General features: G+C 34.6%; 1 protein-coding gene across 1 annotated transcript; it reads left to right on the top strand.

Annotated features, from left to right (window-relative positions):
- Positions 1-1,199: 1,199 nt before the first annotated feature.
- On the top strand, positions 1,200-26,240 carry LOC140440590 (uncharacterized). Its single transcript, XM_072530964.1, has 2 exons — positions 1,200-1,530; positions 23,931-26,240. The coding sequence occupies exons 1-2, from the start codon at positions 1,302-1,304 to the stop codon at positions 25,079-25,081; spliced, it is 1,380 nt and encodes a 459-aa protein (XP_072387065.1). The 5' UTR covers positions 1,200-1,301; the 3' UTR covers positions 25,082-26,240.

Below are 26,240 nucleotides of genomic sequence, written 5' to 3'. Positions count from 1 at the left end.
AAGATTCTAATAAACTTGTGTTATAAATGTAGAACCTTTGATTATAAATCAGATTAATAAAAATACTACAATACAAACATTAATAAATTAAACAAATTTTGTTTTTTGTTACTTGGTGAAAAATTCTTCTAATAATTTAATTTTATCTGACTCATTTATATTGACAATTCAGACATATATTATACATTTCAAAGTAGACTACTTTAAAATGATATTGCTGAGTTGCGTTCCTGGGACGACTTTATTGTAAGATAGTTCTGTAGTATTTTTATTAATCTGATTTATTGTCTTTATTTATTATCCAAGGTTCTACATTTATAACACTTACAAGTTTCTTAAAATCTTTATTACAATATTCACTAATTTATTTCACAATATTTATTTATATTTATTTCCGGCTTACAATTTAAACTCGATATTCAAAACTAGAACTAGGCTATAAAGTTGGAGTACGTTCTTCAAAGTTTATTTGTTTGTGATTCGTGTTTATACATGCGGTAATTGACTCCCAAACATGAATAAAAATAAAATTAAATGTTTGTTGTTTTACAGTATGTCTGAAACACGGAAAGTAAAATTTACATTATCTCAATTATTTTTGTGGTTGCTAGGTCGGTAGAGATCTTTAGTTGAGGGTGAGGCAGTTTTTGGAGCTGGCCACGTTATATTTTGTAAATTACGCCTTACGTTTTCTACTAATAACTTCATGAGACCTAGGGCAATTTAGCTGATGGAACAGCATTTTTCAGTCTTCTCAATTTAGTTTCAGGTGTTACTATAAAGTAAATTAGATATAAATACATTAAAATATAAATAATATTTTAATCAACACTTATTTGGAAAGTAATCGTTCTCAGTAAAATGTAAACTGCACAGTCATGTACTTGGTTATAGGTCTGCCAATTCGCAAAATGCATTGCCAAATTTTTCTCATATTCTCGTCCAGCGGAAACCTATGTATGGAATTTTTTTGTGAATTTTAATAGGATGAACATTGAGGAATACTGCAATAGTTTTTTGAAGTCAAAGTCATTGTTAATTAGAATATAAACCGGTCGCTAATATGTATACAAATTCAATGTTTTCCCGAAGTGGATGCATTTGAAATCTATCACCACTTTGCGGTTCCTCGCGAATAGGCCAAAAAAAGAATAAGAAGAAGAAATACAACATACATTATAGGTTATGTTCATTGCCCTAAATAAAACAAAGGAAACGGAAGAAATTACCGGAATATTTATTGTGATTTCGCTTTTTGACTGTAAAATTATTGTTGGATACATAAAATCAAGTGTAATCAAATGGAAGTAAAACAAGAAATTAGCGAGGAAACGTCTAAATTAAAAATAGAGTATAATGAATTGGATGATAATCTTCTGGATGGCTTTAAATGTGAAATTCAGGAAGAATCCAATAGGCAAAGTACACATGACACATATGATAATTTAGACTTAAAGAAATGTCCCATAAGTACTGAAATAGAACAACATTTAATTAACCCATTTGAAGAAAACCAAAAAACTGGAAAAGGTTAGTAACAATATATTTAACTTCCCCCCATATTAGTTTAGAAATGTAAATCGGAATAACTTTTTTACCAGCTAATATAATTTTGATCTTAAATACAATTTAAAGGCATATAAGAGACAAATACAAATTAAGCAGTTATTTACCAACTTATCTGACCTATGCACTTCAAAAATCTGTCAGATAACTGTATAAAAACCTATTGTTACTGTTTTTTGACAGAAATATTAAAACACAGCTTTAAAACTATTTTAATAAAGTAGGATTAACAGTACTGAAAAGTACCATTGGTAAATATAGTATAAATTTATTGGAAATATTGTATTATCGTATTATGGTCAGAAATGACACTTCATTTTCTTCATATTTAAATTCTTTGTTGTTAACGGTGTGATGATGATGATCCAGTAGCTGTTGCTCCTTATCTTGAAGACTTCCAGAAATTTGTGGATTGGTTTGATAGGTAGGTTGGGACAACTGAATGTCATATTCTTCGTAATCTGGTTAAGTATCAGTATCCATACTATTATCTATGATAAATTAATCAAAATTTTCATTTTCAATAATATCTAGCAGTTCACTATCAGTAAGTGGCTTTTTCATATATTCCTTCATATACCAAGAGAAAATAAAGTAATATAGGTATAGCTGCCAGATATATATATTCACTTATAAAAAAACATACAGAAGTTAAAACACTTCACCATTGTATTTAGGTATATATAAATATATAATATAAATGCTTTTATATACCTAAATACAATGGTGAAGTGTTTTAACTTCTGTATGTTTTTTTAAACGATGGTATACAGCCAACTACTGGGATTTTCCCATTAATTTTTATATTCACTTATAATTTTTATATTAATTACCTAAGATACTTTTAAGTACCAGCTACATATCTCGATATATTAAAATTTCCTAATAAAATTTTAAATAAATTTCTAGATCCTATTAAGCTTACCTTATAATTAATAATAGTAACTCAAATAAAATATATTGAATGAGCTGATTTGGTAAGAAAGATAATTGGAAACTTTCTGAGGAACACATAGACCTTGGTACTTTACACAGACTGATTGTAACTGGTAAATATTGTCATAAAATAGAATATCTGTGTTCGCAATTCAGCTTAATTATATTCTAATAGGTTTCAAAAACATACCTTTGGCTTTGCAATTATGTGCTGTTATTGTGGACATATTTTTACCTAGTTAAATGGATGGTACTTATAAGTACCTTTGGGAGAATGTAATTCTTACACTTTTATTGTATTTGGGAGACAAAGGGTTAAATGATCTTTTATTAACAAAATAAATAGGAAGCACAGAAAAAGACATCTCTGTCTTATTGTCTCTGTCTGATCTGATTTATAGTACTTGTGCCAAATGCGGGTGACTTTAGTTACAGCATTGCCCCACATTCAACATTTCTTTAAAGTAATGCCATGATGTTCAATTTACAGATAGCACACTCAAATCTGTTAAGTAATGAATCTGGAGTGAAGTATTATTTTCAATCACCAATAAAACTTTACTTTCCACATTTTTTCTTACATTTAAATTAAAATGTTTTTATTTAATGATTTTAATATAGACAAAGTTTACATGTCTAGTCTAAACTAGTACAGTAGACTCCCGTAAGTTCCACCAGCTCGCAACCAGATCCTAGGCTGAACTTAAAAGTGGCCAAACTAACTGATGCTTATCTAAAAATGCCCATTTATTGTTTGTATGTATCTAGCAAAAACAAAACACTGGTACATGAAATAGAAGACAACACCGAGGAATACTCTGACATATATTTAACACATATCGTGTGTGAACACCTAATCCAGTGACGTGAATGTGTTATATATATATATATATATATATATATATATATATATATATATATATATATATATATATATTGTGATGTGGGTATTAGTTAAAATAGTTAGGTAATGACTGTGAATATTGATTTACACGATTTTATTAAAAGGAAAACCATGTGTTACAATTTAACCTACATCTTACAACAACAAAACATATATATCTCTTGTCACCGTTCACTCTCGGTGGACACTGTCATGGTAACTTCGGTGGTATTCAGCCACGGAACGGTGTGGCTGTTACATCCTCCCCCTTTGCACCACCCTGGCGACTCGCGGGTGGGGCAACAGAGTCTAAGCAGGAATAGAGCTCTACAGGACAGCAATGACAACGTTTTGGTCGGGGTTGTCTACGTCTGGTAATAGGGTCAGGTTCAGGTTCAGCTTCAATTTGAGCAAGGTCATCTCCAACAGGGGGGCCCATTTCGCTATCGTCTAACCCAAGGATCAAAGACTCTGGGCAGGAGACCAGTGGAGCAGGAGGGTCGGCTTCTGAGGATTTCGCTGGACGACCTCTTCTACGGAGAGGTTGAACTGGAGCAGGGCACGGATCTTCTGGATCGGCATGGAAAGGCGTCAAGGCTGAGACATGATATTTTCCAGCAGGAACATCCGGAGTGTCGATGTGTGAAACTTCATAGGTTGTAGGGGACAGCATTTTGGTCACCTTGTAGGGCCCGTCACGACGCGGCGCGAACTTCGAAGTTATGGACTTAGACGCGTCACTTAGTGTATGCGAATCGACTAGCACAATATCACCTACTTCGAACGAAACCGAGCGGCGGTGGCAGTCTTTATACTTCTTACGTCTATCTTGGGATTGTTCATGTGTCTCGCGGGCTTCACTAAGAGCTTTACACAAAGTTATTAGATAGGGCGTGATTTGTGGCACGAAGTTGTCCTTAGCTATGATGCTTCGAAAATCACGATTTGCATCATCAGGAGTTCGTAACTCGCGACCGAACGTGAGGTACGCGGGAGTGAAACCGGTTGAGTCGCACTTCACAGTGTTCATCGCGAACCGTATAGCGGGTAACTTTTCAGACCAAGACGAATGGTCATTATTTGTTAGAATAGCTAACTGAGTTTTAATGTCTCTATTTTTTCGTTCGACGGGGTTAGCTTCCGGGTGGTATACAGGTATAAGGTTCTGTTGGTACCCAAAGCAATGCGCCACTTGTTGCATTACCGCACTCACGAACTGAGTACCGTTGTCACTGACGACTCGACGAGGGATTCCGTATCTTAAGATTATGTTGTCTATGAAACACTTGGCACAGGCAGCGGCAGTAGCAGATTCTAACGGGAATAATTCTACCCAACGACTAGCAGTGTCTTCCACTACCAGAATCCATGTATAACCTTGAGGAGAGAGGGGCAAAGGCCCAAATAAATCAATAGATAGCACTTCAAACCTCTGGGACTGAACAGGGGTTTGTAGGAGACCAGCGGGTTTGAGGTTAGAGACTTTATAGCGTTGGCAGTCAAGACATTTACGTACATGGTCACAGATAATTTTCTTCATTCCAGACCAATAGTAGCGTTTTATTATTCTTTGATAAGTCTTCTCCACTCCATAATGACCAGCAGTAGCGGAATCATGGTACTCATGCAGTATGTGAGGAATACGTGTACTAGCCGCTACCAATTGGGGCTCTTCTTCATCTACTTCAGGAGTATAACGGTATAATATCCCATTGTTCATGATATATCCTCTTTCTGCCCACCTCTTGAAATCTACACTTGTGTCAGAAGAGGGATCTTCTAAACATCTAATAATCTTGGCAACATCTGGATCATTAAGCTGCTCTTCTCGAACATCAGCAACACTAAGAGTTGGAAAATCTACTCTTACTAGATGAACTTCAGCTATGATGGGAACTTCTGTCATGGGAGGCCTTGATAGAGTATCTGCGATTACATTTTTTCTTCCTGTGATATATTCTATTTTTAGGTCATATGGCATAAGCTCTAAAGCCCATCGAGCTAACCGTCCAGTAGGGGACTTTAAGGTCATTAGCCATTTTAAGGCTTGGTGATCACTTTGCACTATTGTAGTAGCGCCTTCTAAGTATCCTCGAAATTTCTTCACTGCCCAAACCACAGCGAGAGCTTCTCGTTCTGTAGTGCTATAGTTTTGTTCAGCAGGAGTCAGAAGTCTCGAAGCATACTCTACAGGTCGTTCGTTCTCTTTCTCCCCCTGGAGAAGACATGCCCCCAAAGCATAAATGCTAGCATCTGTACGAAGTATATAAGGTAAATTGCAGTCAGCTTGTCGTAGGATTGGGGCGGAACACAATAATTGTTTCAGACATTCAAAGGCCTCTTGTTGTTCTGCTCCCCAGGTCCATTTCACATTTTTCTTGGTTAAATTTGACAAAGGTTTAGCAACATGGGAGAAATTTTCGATGAATCTAAGGAACCATGAGCATGTTTGCAGGAATTTTAGCAGTTGAGTAACATTTAGGGGTGGTGTAATATTTAATATGGCAGATACTTTATTTTCACTTGGCCGGATACCCAAAGGTGAAAGGATGTGTCCGAGATATTGGACTTCCTCACAGGCGAATGAACATTTTGCTCTATTTAGACATAATTTAAATAGGCGCATCCGGTTGAATACTTGTTTCAAATCGTCTATGTGATCAGAGAAGGATGGGGATAATATTATCAGATCATCTAAATAAGCTAGGATATTCAGATTTTGAAGAACAGCACGAAATTTATCAATCATCCTTTGGAAACTAGCGGGACTGTTACACATACCAAAGGGCATGCGTGTGTAACGAAAGGTGCCAAATGGACACACGAAGGCTGTTTTGTCACGATCAGCTGTTCGTACAGAGATTTGATGATAACCATATTTTAAGTCGAGGGTAGTCATAAATCGGGTTTCCTTTGCTGCATGCAAAATATCTTCAATACGTGGCAGAGGGTACTTATCTGCACGTGTTATTGCGTTGAAGCGTCGATAGTCTACTGTTAATCTGATACCTCCATCTCTCTTAGGCACAAGTACCACGGGTGAAGCATATGGGGACTCACACTCTTCGATTATGCCTTGAGCCAAAAGTTTATCTAATTCCTGACGCAGTAATTGCCTTTTGGGCTCTGACATACGGTAAGGTGGAACAGATATTGGTACATCATCAACCAATACAATGGAGTGTTCAGCATATGGAGTAGGGTCTATATTATATACGAATAAATCAGAATTTTCCTTAACAATGTTGTTAAGATTGGATCTTTCTTCTAAGGATAGAGAAATTCCTTCATCTACTCGTAGTTCTAAATGAGCAAGAGTAACGCTATTGACCTGGCAAGGAGAGCTGACCTGAGCTGGATCTGGAACAAATGAGTAGGGGATATTAGGGACATCACCATAAAACCATGAGTCATTAGGAATGTCTAGAATGATGTTAGCTTTTCTTAAGAAGTCTGCCCCCAGTAAGGTACGACTATTTGTGTGTGTGGGCACAGAAATTAAGGAAATGCTATGAGAGCGGTTTTGTAAGGTAACAACTAAATCAAAGACCAAAACAGTAGTAGAAGTAGTCCTACCATCCGCTAGGGTCATGTCTACACTTTTTGTGGAAAAGGGTACCTCATCCTTCAAGAGGATATCTCTTAGCTGAGAGCCAGCAATACTGCACTGTGCTCCCGAATCAAGATAAAAATGACCTACATGACCTTCAATAGTGACCTGAACAATGGGTTTAGTTGATAGGTTTGTGGCAAACTGTTGGTCGACATTAACTGTTTCAGCAAGCATAAATTCAGATACTGCTGAGGATTTACTGGATGATTTGCATTTTGGACAATTACTCTTAATGAATCCAGGAGTCTTACATCCATAACACGAAATCTGATTCGAAGTAGGAAAGGTTGGTTTAGGGCTAGTATGAGAAGTTACTAGAGGAGGATTAGGTTTGGGCTCAACCGAAGATTTTCGAGAATCTGCTTCCCTGGTTCTGACTGCGGCCAATTTTCGACATTCATCCTTCACGTGACCTGGATTTTTGCAAAAGCTACACCGTACCCGTTTTGATTCGTTTTCGTTTTTAATGTTTATTTCCGGATTTTCATACGATTCTTCAGTTTGCCTCGCTTCTTTTAAGAGTTCGCTAAATGTATTGATCTTATCACGTGCTACTTTTTCACGTATTCTCCTATGCAACAAACCGTATACCATATCTAATTGAGTGGCTTCGGTTAATGTATCTGCCGGTAACTGAGCTATTATCGCGCGCGCTTTGCATACAAAAATGTCACACGGAGTTTTAGCATCTTGTTCCGTCGAAAACAGTTCCCGATACACTCTGTAGGCTGGTTTTTGAGGTCCAAAAGTTGATCGTAATAAATTAATGGCGCTGGCCCACGTGTTTACCGTATTTTTAACACCTTGAAACCACGTGGCGGCGAAACCGTCTAGCAGCATGGGTATACCCTTTAATGCGTTCGTGTCAGATACGTGGGTGCACTCTTTATAGATCTCGACCGCATCTATAAAAGCTTTTACATCAGCCCCCTTTGATCCATCGAAGCGAGAAGCGCATTTTGCTAAACTACCTGAGTCCGAAATAGGCCTTGCTATTGTATTTAATAAGGCTTGAAACTGTTCGCTTGTTAAATTTACCGAAGACATTTCTGCTGATGTTGATTCGCTTGAACTAAAAACCGTCGTCGACCTAAGCGAATAACTGTGTTTATCGTTTGTTGCCGTGATTGCAAGTTTAACACAAAAATAGTAATAAAAATTAAAGGCTTACAGTTTCTGTTGCTTATTTCTTGTAAATACCCTTGAATGGAAGCTTGATATTCCCACAGGATGTTTCTGAATGGCCTAGTGGAAGATTGATATTCCCACAGGATGTTTTGAATGGTCTGTAGTGGAAGATTGATATTCCCACACGATGTTTTTGGATGGTCTGTGCGGAGTTTCCACAGCAGTCACATACACAGTAGATTTATTGTTGTGAAGCACTAAACTAAGTGAAAATGTCCACTAATCACCTTACAATGGCGGGAGCAAAAACACTTTTTCCTGTTCACAATGAAACTTTACGATTTTCACAGTACGAACTACACTTTAAACTATTTTGCCCCACGTTGGGCGCCAGTTGTGATGTGGGTATTAGTTAAAATAGTTAGGTAATGACTGTGAATATTGATTTACACGATTTTATTAAAAGGAAAACCATGTGTTACAATTTAACCTACATCTTACAACAACAAAACATATATATCTCTTGTCACCGTTCACTCTCGGTGGACACTGTCATGGTAACTTCGGTGGTATTCAGCCACGGAACGGTGTGGCTGTTACAATATATATATATATATATATATATATATATATATATATATATATATATATATATATATATCTATATATTTTTATGATGTGTTTTTTGTTTGAATGATGAGCAATGAGTATTTTTAATAATATAATATATAGGGTTTTTATCGCGGTTCTCAAAGAATTAGCTTGTAAGTACTTTTTTAAATTATCTTTATTATAACTATTATGAAACACACATATATCTATCTAACCTAGCCAATGTAAATTTAAAATAAACTATCTTTAAATTGATATTCTTATAAAACTAATTAAATTCTATAGACAATCTAAAATTTAAACAAACTATCTTCAAAATTGAAATTGTTATGACACTAACTAAATTATATTAACAAAATTTTGTACCTTTCTTTCACTGAATGCCTAAATGAACTGTTTTCTACTATATAGATTCTAATCACCACTGAATGTCTTCGTACTTCAGTTATCCTTGTTTTTTGTGAAATTACTTTTTCCAATTATCAGCTTCTACCAATTTAAGATATAGTTTTCTTCACCAGCATTTATACACCACCAACCAAACCAGCAAACAGCATTTATATTTATTCTTCTTTTCAATATACCAATATCCACTTATTATAAGTTGATTTATACTAATCTCCAACCATAATATAATTTAATTTCTTCCAATATACTTTTTTTAATCTTCAATAATTATTTGTGTATAATTATAAATGTGCATTAAATTATATGCATAATTTTTAATCTTCATTTAACTCACTATATTAAACAATTTGACTATCTCCAACTAACTTTCATATTTCTTATAAAACTGCTTGACTGATTTACTAAAACTGTGAACAATTGACTTCACTAATTAATTGTGTCTATCTTCTACTAACTTTCATAATAAACTGCTTGACTTCTAACTAAAAACTGCCATCTTGAATCCAAATCACGGGTATTTATATCTTTTCAATCTTCCAGAACCATCTGGTAAGAAATCATGTTCCAATTTGTTCTATCACTTCTATATAGATGTTCTCGAAAAAAATATCTGTTCGATCCACCGCCATAATCATTATTTCGAGAATGTTCGACTGTAAACAATGGTCACACTCTGCACTCTGAAGAATTCGTTAATGTTCCATTGATAATTTTGTTGACATTTAGGCTTTTCAGATCAGAATAAACATTTAAATCATCAAATATATATAAATTAAACACCTCAAACCAACATTATTATTATAACCCCACTTATATTCGTATTATGATTAATTTCTATTTGTCAATCCACTGTATAGTTGGTTGCCTAAGCACATGGCTCACTTAAATCTATTTACAACATTAAAATTACTAAAATACAACTTTTTACAATTATTATATGCTAATTTATTAAAAATGCCCTCACATAAATATATTTTTATTAAATTCTCTAGTATATAACTTATTTAAAACAACCAAATATCTAATATTAGGTAGTATATAACTTATAAATTATTTTCTATAAACCCTAATTGTCACAATATATATATTTCTTAGTAATGAACTTGGAGATACGAATTTTTCATTTAATTAAAAGTACATACCGAACATAAAAACAATTTACTGCAAAATTCAAAAATGTAAATAATAATAATAGTTTCATTAGTAAATGTTAAATTCAAAACCAACATGCTGGTTGTCTGGTTCTACTTGACACCATCGTATGGAAAAGAAATGCAAACAATGTCTGACAAATTAGGTTTATTGGAGAAATAAAAAGGATCAAACTAAACATTATAAACTAAAATAAACAAAACATTTTTCGAACTGTTTATTTGTGCCATAACTCATCATAAAATGAGTGATAGTCAGGCAGCAAACTTTTTTTTAAAGCTTGAAGATGATTGTATTTTTCCAGAGAAATTTTAATTCTTTCGCTGTAGAGGGATGGTAAATTATCAAATGGTATCACTTCAAACTTGGTATTTCTTCTGACATCCAACGGTCTCCATTCTTGATCTGAATGTCTCAACTTGTAAAACATTCCATCTCTTGTGTATTTGAGTTGTTTCAGGTCCGTTACATGAGGGTCACCAACTGTTTTTCTAGGTCTGATTGAACTGTGGTATTTTAAAGAGTCCATTTTTTTTTTTAAATGTATGGTTCAAATATTTCATGGGATAAGGATCTTTGCAGGCAGTTTCACAAACAGAAATATAATCTGCTGGTACATTAATGTTCCGCTTCTTTAACCCTTTCCTTGTAATATTGCCTTATATGAAATTCAGAATTATTTATCTCCTAATCTACATTTGTACATCAGAAAGTACAAACTATTTTAAAGTTTTTAGGTTGGTAGAAAGTGCGATAAAGTTTGACAATACACGTTAGTCAACATTTAAAACGTGAGTGGCGTGTTGTGCAAACAGGTGCATTTTAGGTTATGTGATATATTTTACGTTTTCTTGTAAATCTACTAAAATTAGAAGTTTTATGATTTGCTATTGGTAAGTACATGTTTCAACGTTGGAGTTCCATAATAATTTATAATGCTTTATATAATACAAAGTCCACAGATGTAGTTTGAATTAGTATGTACATTACCATGGACAAACGCAGTTTGTGGACAATATATTATTAGACCATGTTTTTGCAAAAGTTATAAATTTTATTTCTATTTTGTATTAGTAGTGTCGGTATGGTGGAGACGCGAGACAATAAATTGTTGAGGGAGGGGCACCCCAAAAAATTGACTAAATTTAGTTTTCAAAAGTTTTATTTTTTTGTTTTATATGGATATTTACTAATGTTTGTCCTTCATACGTTTGTTTTTGTTTTTTAGATAATGGCAAACGCAAGAAAAAATTCAAAAAGAAAGCTAACCCAAGAAGAACTTCTTTATTATCTTGAGAACGATGATGTTTCAGATATTGAGTACCTGTCAGATGATGATGATGGTTGGGAGTCAGGTTGGGTTATATTCTAGATGTAACTATAGATAAAAATAAAGGAAATGAAAATGAGCCTGAAAACAGCGACGTTGAAGATGTAGATTTGGCAGATGAAGAAGAAAGGTTGGGGCTAATTGTAAATAGTGAAAATATGGGGGAAAATGACAAAGATGAGTTGAAAAGGAACCAAACAAATTTTGAGAAAGATGGGACAAAACAAGAAAAGAATATGTGCAGATTCCCAGGTCTGAAGCTATAAGACGATACAACAGTAACATGGGCGGCGTCGACAAGTTGGACTTCTTACTAAGTCTATACCGATCCTATGTCAGATCAAAGAAATGGACTGTGAGAATGATCACTCATGCCATTGATTTAGCCCTGGTAAATTCATGGCTTGAGTATCGCACTCAAGCTATTCTTTTGGGAGTAAACAAGAGGGAAATCCTTGATTTGTTAGCTTTTCGCCAAGAAGTGGCCGAAAATCTAATCTGCAGTAGACGTGCTCCTAAAAGACGTGCTCAAAAAGCTTCGAGAATCCAGGTCCCTCCAAAAAGAAAAAAAACTGAAATAAGGCCTCTAAAAGACCTTAGATTTGATGGATACCATCATCTTCCACAGTATGATGATAAAAAGGAAGCCTCAAGATGCAAAAATGAGGGGTGTAAGAGCAGGACACATATATTTTGTCAAGCATGCAAAGTTTATTTATGTATTTTAAAGGAAAGGAATTGTTTTTCCACATTTCATACAAAGTAAATGTTATAATTTATATTACTTTTGACAATGATCTGATTTATAAGAGTTTCTAATAAAAATTTAACACTCAATGGTTTTTTTTACTTCCATGAACTTTTTTTGTCCATTGTGATGGACATCCTGTACTGGAAGGGTGGGGGTAGTTAAATTCTTTTTATGTATAAAAAAATAATCTATAGTGCAACAATACTTTGTATACCAAAAATTAGAATTTTTTAATCACTCTAAAGGGAAGTGATAGTGAAAGGGTTAATTTCCTCCTTCCATTTGAGTATGTCCCTTTAAAAGAAATGTCTGAATAATTTCTATCTTTTCTTCTCAGGCAATATTTAACAAGCTTTTTGTCAGAATGCAGTTTCTATTTTGGTAGTTGCAACCGTCACTATATTATTATTATGGTGTTAGATGATGCAGACGTTTTTAATAGGTTAGAGATGAAATAGACAATTATTGTTGAAAACTCATTGGCAGTCAAGTTCCCTTCACATTTAGTCCATAAAAAGCAAAACCCTTTATTATCTTTTTTATTATAAAGTGTAAAACTATGTACGGCCAATTTCATTTTGTAATACATGGATGAAACATTTGATTTAGGTGACAATAATACAGACTGCAAGTCCATAGAAAATACTGTGTGTTTAGATTTAGTGTCTTTGTCTAATCCATCTCTAGCTTCTCTTTTTAAGGTCATATGCAAATCAAATTGATCTTGTTCAATGTTTTTACTTTCGTATCCAATGCAGACATTGCAGCGATCTTTTTTAGGAGAATATAATGATAAATTTTGCTCATCAAACATTTTTAAGAATGTTGCATATGATAGAACAGATGCGTTGTTCTCTTTGCAACTATCCTCATAAAATTTATATAATTGCGTTTTTATTGCGATTTCGATTCCCATACAGATTCCAAGTACAGTTTAAATGAACTGGCACGGCAGTAATGAGATTCTAATTTAAAAAGGTTATCAAAGAATTGCCCAAGAAATTTCTTTTGATTTTCATACAGATCCCTTTTGGTACTACTCGCATTTAAATTAATATTAACTGGGATATTATTATCTTGGTATGCCCAGCCTTTAATAACCCATTTTCCTACGGCCAGAGTATTGAGAAACATTTTTTTACAAACACATACTCTTCCGTTCTCCGTTTTAAAGTAAAATTCGGTGGAAAATTGTCTTCTAGATGTTTCTTCAACGCCTCTCCTTTGAACGCAGTTTGTTGCTTATAATAGTTACAAATCGGAAAAGTACCTGGCTTCTTGAGGGGTTCCACAAGGTTCTAAGCTAGGTCCATTATTGTTCTTGTTATTTATTAGCGATCTGTGTGAATCAATTTCTGCACCATGTTTATGTTATGCCGATGATTTAAAGATTTATTCATTGATAATCGACCTTAATGATTGTCATTTTCTGCAGAGTGAACTGAATCGTGTACATGAATGGTGTAATTCAAATCATTTGAATCTTAATGCCAATAAGTGCAAAGTAGTTAGTTATTCTAGGAAACAGTCTAATATATACCATCCTTATATTATCGACGGCAATGAACTTGAACGTTTGAATAAAATTAAAGACCTTGGAGTTACATTTGATTATAAACTCACCTTGGTTGAACATGTTAATTTAAAGGTTAAAGAAGCAATTAAATCTTATGGATTCATAATTAGAAATAGTCGAAATCTCACTAATACTAAGGCAATTAAATTACTTTATTACACTTTTGTACGCTGTAAACTGGAATATGCCTCTGTCATTTGGTCACCTTTTTATGATGTATACATATCCAAATTATAGAGCAGGTGCAGCGTAAATTTTTAAAATTTTTGTCTTTTCAAATTAACGGCATATATCCCAAGAGGGGCATCAGCAATAGTGAGTTGTGTAGCGGTTTGGACGTAGTATCATTAGAATCTAGACGAATTAATGCCTCCCTAATATTTCTGTACAAGCTACTACATAATCTCATTGACTGCCCTGATATTCTTCGACAAATAAATTTTAACGTTCCATCTTATCCAGTGAGAAATTCGATTACGTTCAGAAATACACAAGCTAGAACTAATCTTATGTTAAATTCTCCTCTATTTCTCATGTGCAACTATTATAATTCCTTAAGTGCTTACTGCGATATATTTCACTGCAGTTTAAAGCAGCTTACTAGGATGGCTGAGATCTACCTAGGTGATTGAGTAGTTTCTTTATGTTAAGGTAAAATACTCGAAAAATGTGTTATTTAGTTAGTACCTATGAATTATTAATATTTCATTCAACATTAGTATTGTATTTTGTCCTATAAATGAATTCTGTTGGACAATAAACGCTATTATTATCCAGATTTAGCCATACGGCTCACACTCCCTCTAAGGAGAAAATTCACCCATCCCAGATACCTACGGTATCAAAAGGATTGAGCTCTGGTGGGCTCTTTCCATGTTATCGAGCCCTAGGTGACTTGGTATGTTGGAGTATCTCCCAAAAATTTTCGTACACATCTGGACGTCGCGAGGAGTACAGCTATTATTATTATTTAGATTTAGCCATACGGCTCACACTCCCTCTAAGGGGAAAATTCACTCATCCCAGATACCTACGGTATCAAAAGGATTGAGCTCTGGTGGGACTCTTTCCATGTTATCGAGTCCTAGGTGACTTGGTATGTCGGTGTATCTCCCAAAAATTTTCGTACGCATCTGGACGTCGAAAGTAACACAGCTTTCTGCATAATCTTATATAGATGTTCATTTAGACCCAGCTTTTTTATGTTTTCTAGGAGGCTCTTCGGGATGACTCCAGTGGTAGAAAGAATAATAGGTATCGTCTGGGTACTTTCTATTCTCCATTGTCTCCTGATTTGTATTTCTATATCTCTGTACTTGGCGATCTTTTCGTTGTATTTAACACGTAAATTATTGGTGTTGGGTATCGCCACATCAATAAGTGATGTTTGCCTAGTAATTTTATTAACTAGTATGAAATCGGGTCTATTATGGGCCATTGGTCGGTCTGTAAGCACAGTGCGGTCCCAGTATAGCTTGTAGTTGTCATTTTCAAGCATTCTATCAGGGACGTATTGATAATAAGGAAGATGGTCGGTTTGGAGAAGTCCCAGTTTGTCAGCTAGTTCTTGGTGGATAATCTTTCGTACTGAGTCATGGCGTTCTTTATAATCAGTACCGACAAATGCCTGGCAGCCACCGGTAAGATGTTGGATGGTTTCTTGGGCTTGACATCCATATCGGCATTTGTCATTTTGGACTTGAGGATCTTTAACAATATATTTCAGGTAATTTTTAGTTGGAATAACCTGATCCTGAATGGCAAGTAGGAAACCCTCAGTCTCGGGAAACATCTTTCCTGATGTCAACCAATAGTTCGACGCTGTATTGTCGACATATTCTTGGCTGATCTCATTAAGATGTCGCCCATGCAGAGGTTTACTCATCCAGGCGCGCATTTTGTCTTGCTTAGTCAGGTGGTTTATGCGCATTTCTTGTTCCCTCAGTTTAAGCGGCGTCGTATCATCTACTGCGCAAATTGCTCGATGTAAAGTAGATGTCTTAGCCTGTACCTGAAAATAAGTTCTTAAATTAGCAATTTGTTTATCCAATTGCTCCCCTATATCCATAAGTCCTCTTCCTCCTTGATACCGCGGTAATGTTGTTCTCTCTACTGCACTACGTGGATAATGTTTTTGCGCCTTTGTGAGAAGTGTTCTTACTTTCCGCTGAAGACCCTCTATATCCGTTTTTGACCACTTTATAATACCAAATGAGTAGCTCAGCGCGGAACAGGCGTACGTATTTAATGCCTTAAACAAATTTTTACTATTAAGATATGACCGATAGTCCAAAATTCATACTGATATCATTTGAGAAATCTTCTACAGTGTTTAGCATCTCATCTAGGTGGTTTCGAGTGGAAGCCATTAATTTTAAATCATCCATATACAACAGATGATTAAGCTTGGCTACAACAGTGTTGTTATTTTTGATGCTAAAACCTGAGTCAGTAGAGTTCAGCAGCTGAGATTGTGGGTTCATTGCTAGGCAAAACCAAAGTGGACTCAACGAGTCCCCCTGGAAAAGCCCCCGGTTAATAGGGATATCTTCAGTTTCGATATTAATTTCACCCGGTATTTGAAGGTGAATTTTAGTCTTCCACTCTGCCATTATATGCTTCAAAAAGGTCACGAGATTATCATCGACATTTTCAATATATCTATAAGCCATTCATGCGGCACTGAATCAAAAGCCTTCTTGTAGTCAATGAAGGCAGTAAAAAGGTTTCTTTTTTTTGGTGTATGCCTGGTTAGAAATGACTGAGTCGATAATAAGTTGTTCCTTGCAGCCCATGGACCCCTTAGCGCATCCTTTCTGTTGAGGCTCTATGATATTGTTCAGAGCACAATGTTAGTAGATACGCCGGGCCACACAGGATGTGACCAATTTGTACAAAGTTGGAAGACAAGTAATTGGGCGGTACTTTGCTGGATCTTGGGTGTTACTTTGATCCTTCGGTATTAGATAAGTGGTTCCCTGAGTAAGAAATGATGGTATTTCCTGTGAATTAGAAATAATATTATTAATAAATGCTGTTAAAAGCTCATGAACACTCCAATTACTATTATTATTAATACTAGCTGACCCGGCCACGCGTTGCTGTGGCTAAAGTTTTTGTTATATTACATTATAGTAAACAATCTAAGAGGAACAATAAGAGAACATCAGTCACGGAGTCCACTATGCTTTTTCACACAGATGGTATTTGTAAAAAAATATGGTGATCTCCTTATTTGACTTTCTACTACTATAACCCTTTAGTACAATGAAATTATTTACGAACAAAGACGAAAATGTTGATGTTGGTATACAAATTCACTGGATTGAGATTTGAAGGGGAAGTACGTTGAACACAATTAATTAAAATGTTCTTACACTTGATATTAAGCAGAAATCAATAGGTACAAAATAAAAATTTATCAGATTTATTATTTCCATTTAATTTTATAACAAATATAAGTATATTACAGTATAATACAGTAAATAACATGTGACGCTTAAACTCATGAATGAGGTAGGCAAGGCAGACAGTCTTAAACTTTTAAACATTAATATCTATTTTTTCGAATTATAAATACTTTCAATTTAATTTAACACCAATCGGTGCACAATGTTTTTGGTTAACCTGTCTTTAGCTAACACAAATAGATTCGACGGTTTCCCAACACGTGAACACGCAACATATAGTTGCCCATGAGAAAAACATGGATTTTCCAAATCTAAACCACAAATGGACATTGTTTGACCTTGAGATTTATTTATAGACATGGCGAAAGCTAAACGAATTGGAAACTGTAGCCTTTTGAAGGATATGGTAGAATCTGATGGTATCATCGGAATACGTGGCAGCAGGACCACTTTCCTTTAAACTTCCCAGCCAAAATGGTTGCTTCAAGAATGTTTCCGGTGATCTTTTTGATGACCAAACGCGTACCGTTACATAATTGAGGTGGATTCAAATTTCGGAGGAGAATAATAGGGGAACCAATCTTTAATCGAAGATTATGTGGTGGCATTCCAGGGATATCTAATGAATTTAAAAATTCAATCGGAAAATTTACACTTTCATTTTCATCAACAACAGTATCGATTGATTTAAAAAACATCAGATCACCTGGTAACAACTGTTGTATCTGGAAGTTAATTTCGTCAACATCAACGTTTTTGGCTGCCAAAATCGCCCGTTGACTAAGCCATTCATAATTCAAATAATGATTCTGTATATCCGGGAAAATACTCTGAATCAATTCATTTTTATCCTGAACAACAGTGCAAAAATTGTCTGGTAGTTTAATGCATTGCGTATTTGGTTGCAGTTCTATTTTACCGTTCCCAATATCTAGTAGTTGTTCGGAAAATATTTGTGCTGATGGATCATTTTGAAATTGTACTCGCATATTTATGGTCAATCGAAGTGTTTCAACACTTCGCCATAAGAATGATTGTTTCAAACATGCATTAATCTCATCCGCGAAAGTAGAGCGAGGTATAACTGGTAAGGTCTGCCGGAAGTCACCAGACAAAAGTAAGATAGCACCACCGAAAAGTTTATTATTGCTGTTTAAATCTTGCATAGTTCTGTTTAATGCTTCAAGTGAATATTTGTGTGCCATTGTGCACTCATCCCAAATTATTATAGAACTCTTCCGCAACACTGCAGCTATTCCACTATTCTTTTTGATGTTACACATTGCATCTGGTTTATTACGAACGTCCAATGGCAGCTTGAATGTTGAATGTGCTGTTCGCCCACCATCCAGTAAAGTATAGATATTAAAAATGTCTTACCGGTTCCACCGGGTGCATCCAAGAAAAAAAAACCGCCTTGTTCAGCAGCAACAGCCAGCATAATCCGATCATAAATAATTGTTTGTTCTGCTGTCAGTAATGGTTCACTGTTCATGATAATTGTTACTAAACTTCCATGATCATATTGATTTTCTCGTTGTAAATCGGTATTGACTAAGTCGGTGGCTGGACGATTAGGTGATGGCATACCATAATGATTAAGTGGTAAATTTGAAATAAGAACACATAAATCCTCGATCAAGACCAATGCTTCATTGTACATCTCTGGTGTATAATCTATGTTTTGGCATTGCTTTGTTTGTCTAATTCGGTGCAAGATGTCTTCTGTCATACAATTTTTATATTTTTCCCACAAAGTTTGTGCTTGCGAGGGATAACATGTCGTCAAAATAATTGCAAACAACTGACGAATGTTATTCGGTGTTGATGTCAACGCAGCATCAGCAAGCGTTAAGTCCCAATGGTTATCGTCTTCTAGCAATTGCAGTTCACGACATGCATCCTGGTATGTATTGAATACTCGACCATTAACTGTTCGTAAAAATTCAAAAGACGTTGGTCCGGGAACATTCACCAATAACAAACGTAAATAGAAGCACTCACGTTGCTTTGGATGTACCGTGTAAAGTCTCCCCATTGTCTTAGCTTTGAATATGCCTGTAATGGAAGGATGTGGTTTTCCTTGTTTCCGTGGCTCCCATTTTTTACTGGATTTGTTACATGTGAAATAACGTGGAACATCACCAAACACCAATGTCTTCGCGAATTGGCCAAAAACATCAGGTTTTTGACACAATGTAAAAAATTCAGTTAGAGTCGTTTTCGGAGCTTCGAACGCTCTTTGGAGAACATTTTCTTCAGTGAAGTATACACGTTGACCGTTTTCAAGATGTATTGCCAGATGTTGGACAGCAGGATCTCTTTCGTGGATGGGAAAGCTGAGAATATAAAAAATATTTGTACAACTATTGAAAAAGTGTAGGAAATTGTGTATCATTTTTGCATTGACATTTTAATTAAATTTTATAATTATGTGATAATACTTACATACATATATTCAAATTAAATTATACAGTTTTGATCAATGAAGCACAAATAAGTAAAAAACAGGATTAATTTCACTGTATTATCTTCATTATAATATGAATTCAATTTACACTTCAGTCTAAGTAACACGTGGCCGGCTATGCTAACACCAAAAATTTAAAAAGTGAAAACAATTGAATTATACAGTATTTCGTTCACTACAAAATAAATTTAATTAATTTTATAGCGTCAACAACACGTGGTAATTATGCTATTAAAATGTATCTTATATGACACGTTCGTAGATTTACCATAGCAGCGCCATCTATTGATTACTTACTCAACCCAGTCGAAAGGTATCGACATCTGTTAGAATCATTTGGAGTTAACAGATAATTGTGACTGTCAAATAATAACAGACAAATAATTAGCAATAAATTAAAATTGCGACTATAATTTGAGATTTAAAGTATCCTATCTCTCAAGTTGGATCGAACTGCACATGGTGTGCGAATTTTATTATAATCGGTTAATTGGTTTAGGAGTCCATTGAAGACAAACATTGTGACACGAGATTTATATATATTAAGATTATTATTTACAAATATTCTTTTCTCTTTCCAAGTAAGTTCCCAAAATCTTGTAAATATTGTTTCACGCTGCAGCTCCGTTAACAATCCGCAATTTATCTTACTGTTTCCTTTACTCAGTTTACAATTACATCTATTTTTAATTACTTTTGGTTGTTTTTTAATATCATAGTTCCATTTATTTTCAATCCGTTTTCTACCAAAATAACTTTTTCCGGTTTCTCTTTTTCTTCGATTAATATGGTCACTCCAATTCTGTTCATTCACTTGCCATCTTTTTACTCTTTTTCTCTTATTGATTACATTTTTGCCATCAACTTCCATTTCCAAATCTGACTGTCTATTATCAGATTTGGGTTAATTCATTTTCGTTTTCTATAATTTCTTGCTCACTTCTGCTTTCGTTGATATTTACCGGAACATCCGTAACACTCGTCAAATCTTGTATTATCTCTGGTTGGAGAGGGTAACTTTATTACCAAACTTTCCACTTTTAAGAGAGGCGTAGTTGAACACCTAATTGCTTCAAAATATTTATTAAAGACCACTGAAGCAATAAAAGACTTAAGACGTATTTTTCCTTCGATTTATTTATAGTGAACTTAAGGACTAATTCTACATTGATAATATATAGGTATATATACATAGGTATCTGGATAATACTAAAAAGAGTTATACAAATATCATTAGTTTTACAGTGCTAGGAGGCAGTAATAGAGATACATGGAATTGAGAGAAACAAACTGGTATACGTTTTAACACAAAACACCGATTCCCGTGCGATTCACGCACTTTTCGACAACACACCCGGTCCTTACTTGCCGAGAGACAAATTCGCACTTTCCTTGTCCTAAGTCCTATAACGCGGGGTGGAGAGAGGTTTTGAGGGAGAGGGTCGCAAACACATTAACCAGAGAGGTGACGATCTGAGCGCACAAGTTGATAAAATAACTAAATACCTAACTATGATTACAATATTATAAACAGGTTGTTTTTACAACAATCTCGTCATTACCTGGTAATTCTTCGTTTAACGGAATGAATACTATTGAAATATTTTCCAAATTACACAAAGTAGGTGAATTATCTGGTAAATCTGCGTTTAGTGCCAACTGTAAACATTGCATTCCCCTTGAATTGGAATTCATTGTTCAAACTTAAAAAAAGGCCTTAGAGTCTTGTGTTTCATAATAATTTATCTATTTAAAAAATAACTTCTGTTATGAGTAGCCAAAGAAATTTGGCGACTTAATAGAAAACTAAACATCTAATACTTCTTCTTCTTCTTAGCCTTGTGTCGTCCATGTTTGGACATAGGCCTCTCCCAACTCCTTCCATCGGTCTCTATCCTGAGCAACATATTTCCAATTTCTTCCGGCTATTCTTTTAATATCATCAACCCATCTCATCTGTGGTCTTCCTCTTGGTCGTTTACTTTAGTAAGGTCTCCCATGTTGTATTGTAGTATTCCAACGTTGGTCTTTTTGTCTAGCAGTGTAGCCCGCGAAGCTCCATTTAATTTTGGCAATTTTTGTTGCTATGTCCTCGACTTTTGTTTTGGATCTAACCCAGTCGTTCCTCTTTTTATCTGACAGTCGTATACCTAACATTGCTCTTTCCATTGTTCTTTCTGTTGTGGCTAGTTTATTCATGTTTCCCTTGGTTAGGGTCCAGGTTTGACATCCATATGTCATGATAGGAAGGATGCATTGGTTGATCACTTTGCTCCTCAAGTATTGGGGTATTTTGCGGTTCTTAAGTATTCAACTAAGTTTTCCAAATCCTGCCCATGCTAGTCTTGCTCTTCTAGTAATTTCCGCATTTTGGTTCTCTTTGTGAAGTCTCAGGATTTGGCCTAGGCAGATATATTCCTGGATTTGTTCTATCTCACTGCCATTTATAGTTATACGTCTGGGGTCATCTGTGTTTGTCATTATTTTTGTTTTTTTCATAAAACATTTTTAGGCCGACGTATTGGGAGCTGGCTTCTAGTTCCCCCATCATAATTTGCAGTTCCTCGAATGTGCTCGCTATAATCACTATGTCGTCAGCGAATCTGAGGTGGTTTAACTTGTTGCCATTAACGTTAATACCATAGGTTTACCAATTTGTAGTTTTGAAGACGTCTTCTAGGGCTACGTTGAAAAGTTTTGGCGATATTACTTCTCCTTGTCTCACTCCTCTCTTAATGGAGATGGGATTTGTATTTTCGTCTAGTTGTACTATCATAGTTGCATTTTCATATATATTATGTATTAGTTGCCTATATCTCGAATCGATTCTACAATTATTATTAGCTTGTTCTATGGCCCATATCTCGATACTATCAAACGCCTTTTCATAGTCGACAAAGGCAAGAAATACGGGTAGTTGGTATTCATTTACCTTCTCTATCAATGTTCTCATTGTCAGCAGATGGTCTGATGTACTATATCCTTTGCGGAAGCCAGCCTGTTCAACCGGTTGGTAATTGTCCATTTTGTAGGTTAACCGGTCAACATCCAATACATAAAAGAATAAATCTAGAGAAATACATATTTTTATTCATACATCTTTTTAGATTAAACCTTTACTTTATCTCTGATTCTCTGATTGCTTTCGATATTAAAGGAATATTGTATTTTGTCAAAATTGAAATAATAATAACAAGATATTCGATTTCCGAAGACTTCGTAAATCCACATATTTATAGCAATATGACTAATACGAATACTACTTATCTCCCATTTTAAAAGATATGATGGTAAAACGAAAATATTTTATAGATACACATATCACTAATATTTGTATATTGTTTAATAAATATTTAATACTACTTACCACCAACTTTTTTTTTAAATATTTCAAAATAACAGTAAACAACACTTTCAAAACAGTGATAGGTCAGACGTGTGGTATATTCTACGACAAACTAGGGAGTTACGGATTTTTCGTACTAAATTTGGCGGCAAGGGAGATACGGTGTATACGAAGAAGTCGCTATGTACTTATCTGGTAGAAATATGCACTTCCTCCTCTTCTAAACGATGAGTTAGGACTTTTTGAAACAGATGGCAGTAATTCGATGGCGATTTCGTTTCCGTCAAAATCTCGTGTAGCTCCTTTTCAAAGTTGATCCACTCCAAAACATCTTCTTCAACAATGGGACCACAGTTCGGTAGTTGTTGAAGGTCGTGCAATAGAGCTGCATTGCCATCAGGTTCGTTAACAAGAATGTTGTTTGGCTCATCTGCTGATATGTTTGCTTGGTCAATCTTATCTTCTAGATTTGGCCAAAGTTTTTTCCAAGAATTTACAAACGTTGACAGTGGTATTTCGTTGTATGCCTTGCCCTTTCGTTGCCATGTACACAACATCCCTCATATTAACTGACTTACTTCACGTTACTTAACAGACTACAAAGATTAACTTATTGAACCTTGATACATTATTTAATTTTAAGGCGCGAGGTTTGGCGGGTCATCTAGTTTTAAATAAAACAAAATTGATTCTTGCGTTCATTTTCCCTTATACTTAAATATTTATATTGTAGTTGGTTTGTATTTTAGGTTATCTCCACGACGAACATAAAAAGGAAATTATGGAGTCCCTAATTGACGATTCATCTTACATAGAAAATTATACGAGTCAACACTCTGAAGGAAAAACAGTAAATAAAAATATGAAAGTTGCGACTGGACAAAGATCTTACAAGTGCGAAATTTGTTTTAAGCAGTTTTCTCAGGCATGTCATGTGAAAACACATTTGAGAGTGCACACTCGAGAAAAATCTTACAAGTGTGAAATTTGTTTTAAGCAATTTTCTCAGGCACGTTATTTGAAACAGCATTTGAGAGTGCACACTGGTGAAAAATCTTACAAATGTGAAATTTGTTTTAAGCAATTTTCTCAAGCATGTTCTTTGAAAACACATTTGAGAGTGCATACTGGAGAAAAATCTTACAAGTGTGAAATTTGTTTTAAGCAGTTTTCACAGGCAGGTCATGTGAAAACACATTTGAGAGTGCACATTGGAGAAAAATCTTACAAGTGTGAAATTTGTTTTAAGCGGTTTTCTCGGGAAGGTTCTTTGAAAATACATTTCAGAGTACACACTGAAGCAAAATCTTATAAGTGTGAAATTTGTTTTAAGCGGTTTTCTCGGGAAGGTTCTTTGAAAATACATTTGAGAGTGCACACTGGAGAAAAACCTTACAAGTGTGAAATTTGTTTTAAGCGGTTTTCTCGGGAAGGTTCTTTGAAAATACATTTGAGAGTGCACACTGGAGAAAAAGCTTACAAGTGTGAAATTTGTTTTAAGCAGTTTTCTCAAGCATGTTCTTTGAAAACACATATGGGAGTCCACACTGGAGAAAAATCTTACAAGTGTGAAATTTGTTTTAAGCGGTTTTCTCGGGTAGGTTATTTGAAAATACATTCGAGAGTGCACACTGGAGAAAAATCTTATAAGTGTGAAATTTGTTTTAATCTTTTTTCTCGGTCAGATTCTTTGACAAGACATTTGACAGTCCACACTGGAGAAAAATCTTACAAGTGTGAAATTTGTTTTAAGCGGTTTTCTCAGGCAAGTTCTTTGAAAGCTCATTTAACAGTACACTCTGGAGAAAAATCTTACAAGTGTGAAATTTGTGTTAAGCAATTTTCTCAGGCACGTTATTTGAAACGGCATTTGAGAGTGCACACTGGTGAAAAATCTTAAAGTGTGAAATTTGTTTTAAACGGTTTTCTCAGGCAGGTTCTTTGAAAACTCATTTGAGAGTGCACACTGGAAAAACTCTTACAAGTGTGAAATTTGGTTTAAGCCGTTTTCTCGCAAAAAGATTTTGAAAGTGCACAATAAAGAAAAGTAAATCTGACATTTGTTTTAAGCAGTTTTCTTCCCAATTATTTAACATGAAGGTTCATATGAGATTATACACTGGAAACATTTCTTTTAAACAATTTGACATAGCTTATAATTTGAAACAACATACAAAAAGGCAAACCTTAAATTATTTTTGGTAATTTCTTAATTCTTGCAGTTCCCAATTTACTTCATTCATATCTTTTGCATATTCAGCAATTGCTAGGAACCTATCTAACTGATCGTAACTAGTAACATCTTACTTCTTAATATTATTGGCATTCTAGGCATCTTTTTACTTCTTTGAAAAGATTCCTCTTCGACTTCATGTCTATTTTTTTCTCTTACTACCGTCATCGTTGGTTACGTCTCTCTACATTTTACTTACCGCCAGTGGGTATTATTCTACACAGTGACAACGGAAAAAAGTAAGTTAATTGAATTTATGAAATTCAATTTTGAGATACTTAGAAGGAATACTCCAAACATAAATATGTTAATAAATAACAAATTGATTGATCTAGGATGCTGCATAAATGAGACCTTGGGCCCAGAACAAAAAGTTTAATGTAGAATAGAAGTGACCAGAAACGCATTTCTTAAATGAAACAGTTCTTCACCACCCGAGATTTGATCTAATTAAGTCCTCGCCAACCTACATAGAGACGACATCTAAAGAAGAAGAAATTAGGATGTTTGTGTAGTATTAGGTAAATCAAAATTAAGTTTTCGTGTTAATGAATGTTTGTACCAGATGGACTTCAGAACTTTCAATCTAAGATGCGCAGTTGGGTGGGAGGATATTTTGTAATACTTAATATCATTATATAATGTCAAGTGATGATAGATACATGTATAAATTATTGTATTAATTTAGTTTAGTATTTTATATGGTATTAATTTTTTTATAATTTTATTTATACATAGAATAATAACAGTAGGTAATGTTAGTAATTAAGAGTTGAAATTTTTTTTGTTAAATTAACTTAAATAAAAATAAAATGAATGTTTTGAT

Source organism: Diabrotica undecimpunctata, chromosome 5 (genome assembly GCF_040954645.1).
Source record: "Diabrotica undecimpunctata isolate CICGRU chromosome 5, icDiaUnde3, whole genome shotgun sequence".
Taxonomy (NCBI): Eukaryota; Metazoa; Arthropoda; class Insecta; order Coleoptera; family Chrysomelidae; genus Diabrotica; species Diabrotica undecimpunctata.
This window is presented reverse-complemented; position numbering and strand designations above follow the sequence as displayed.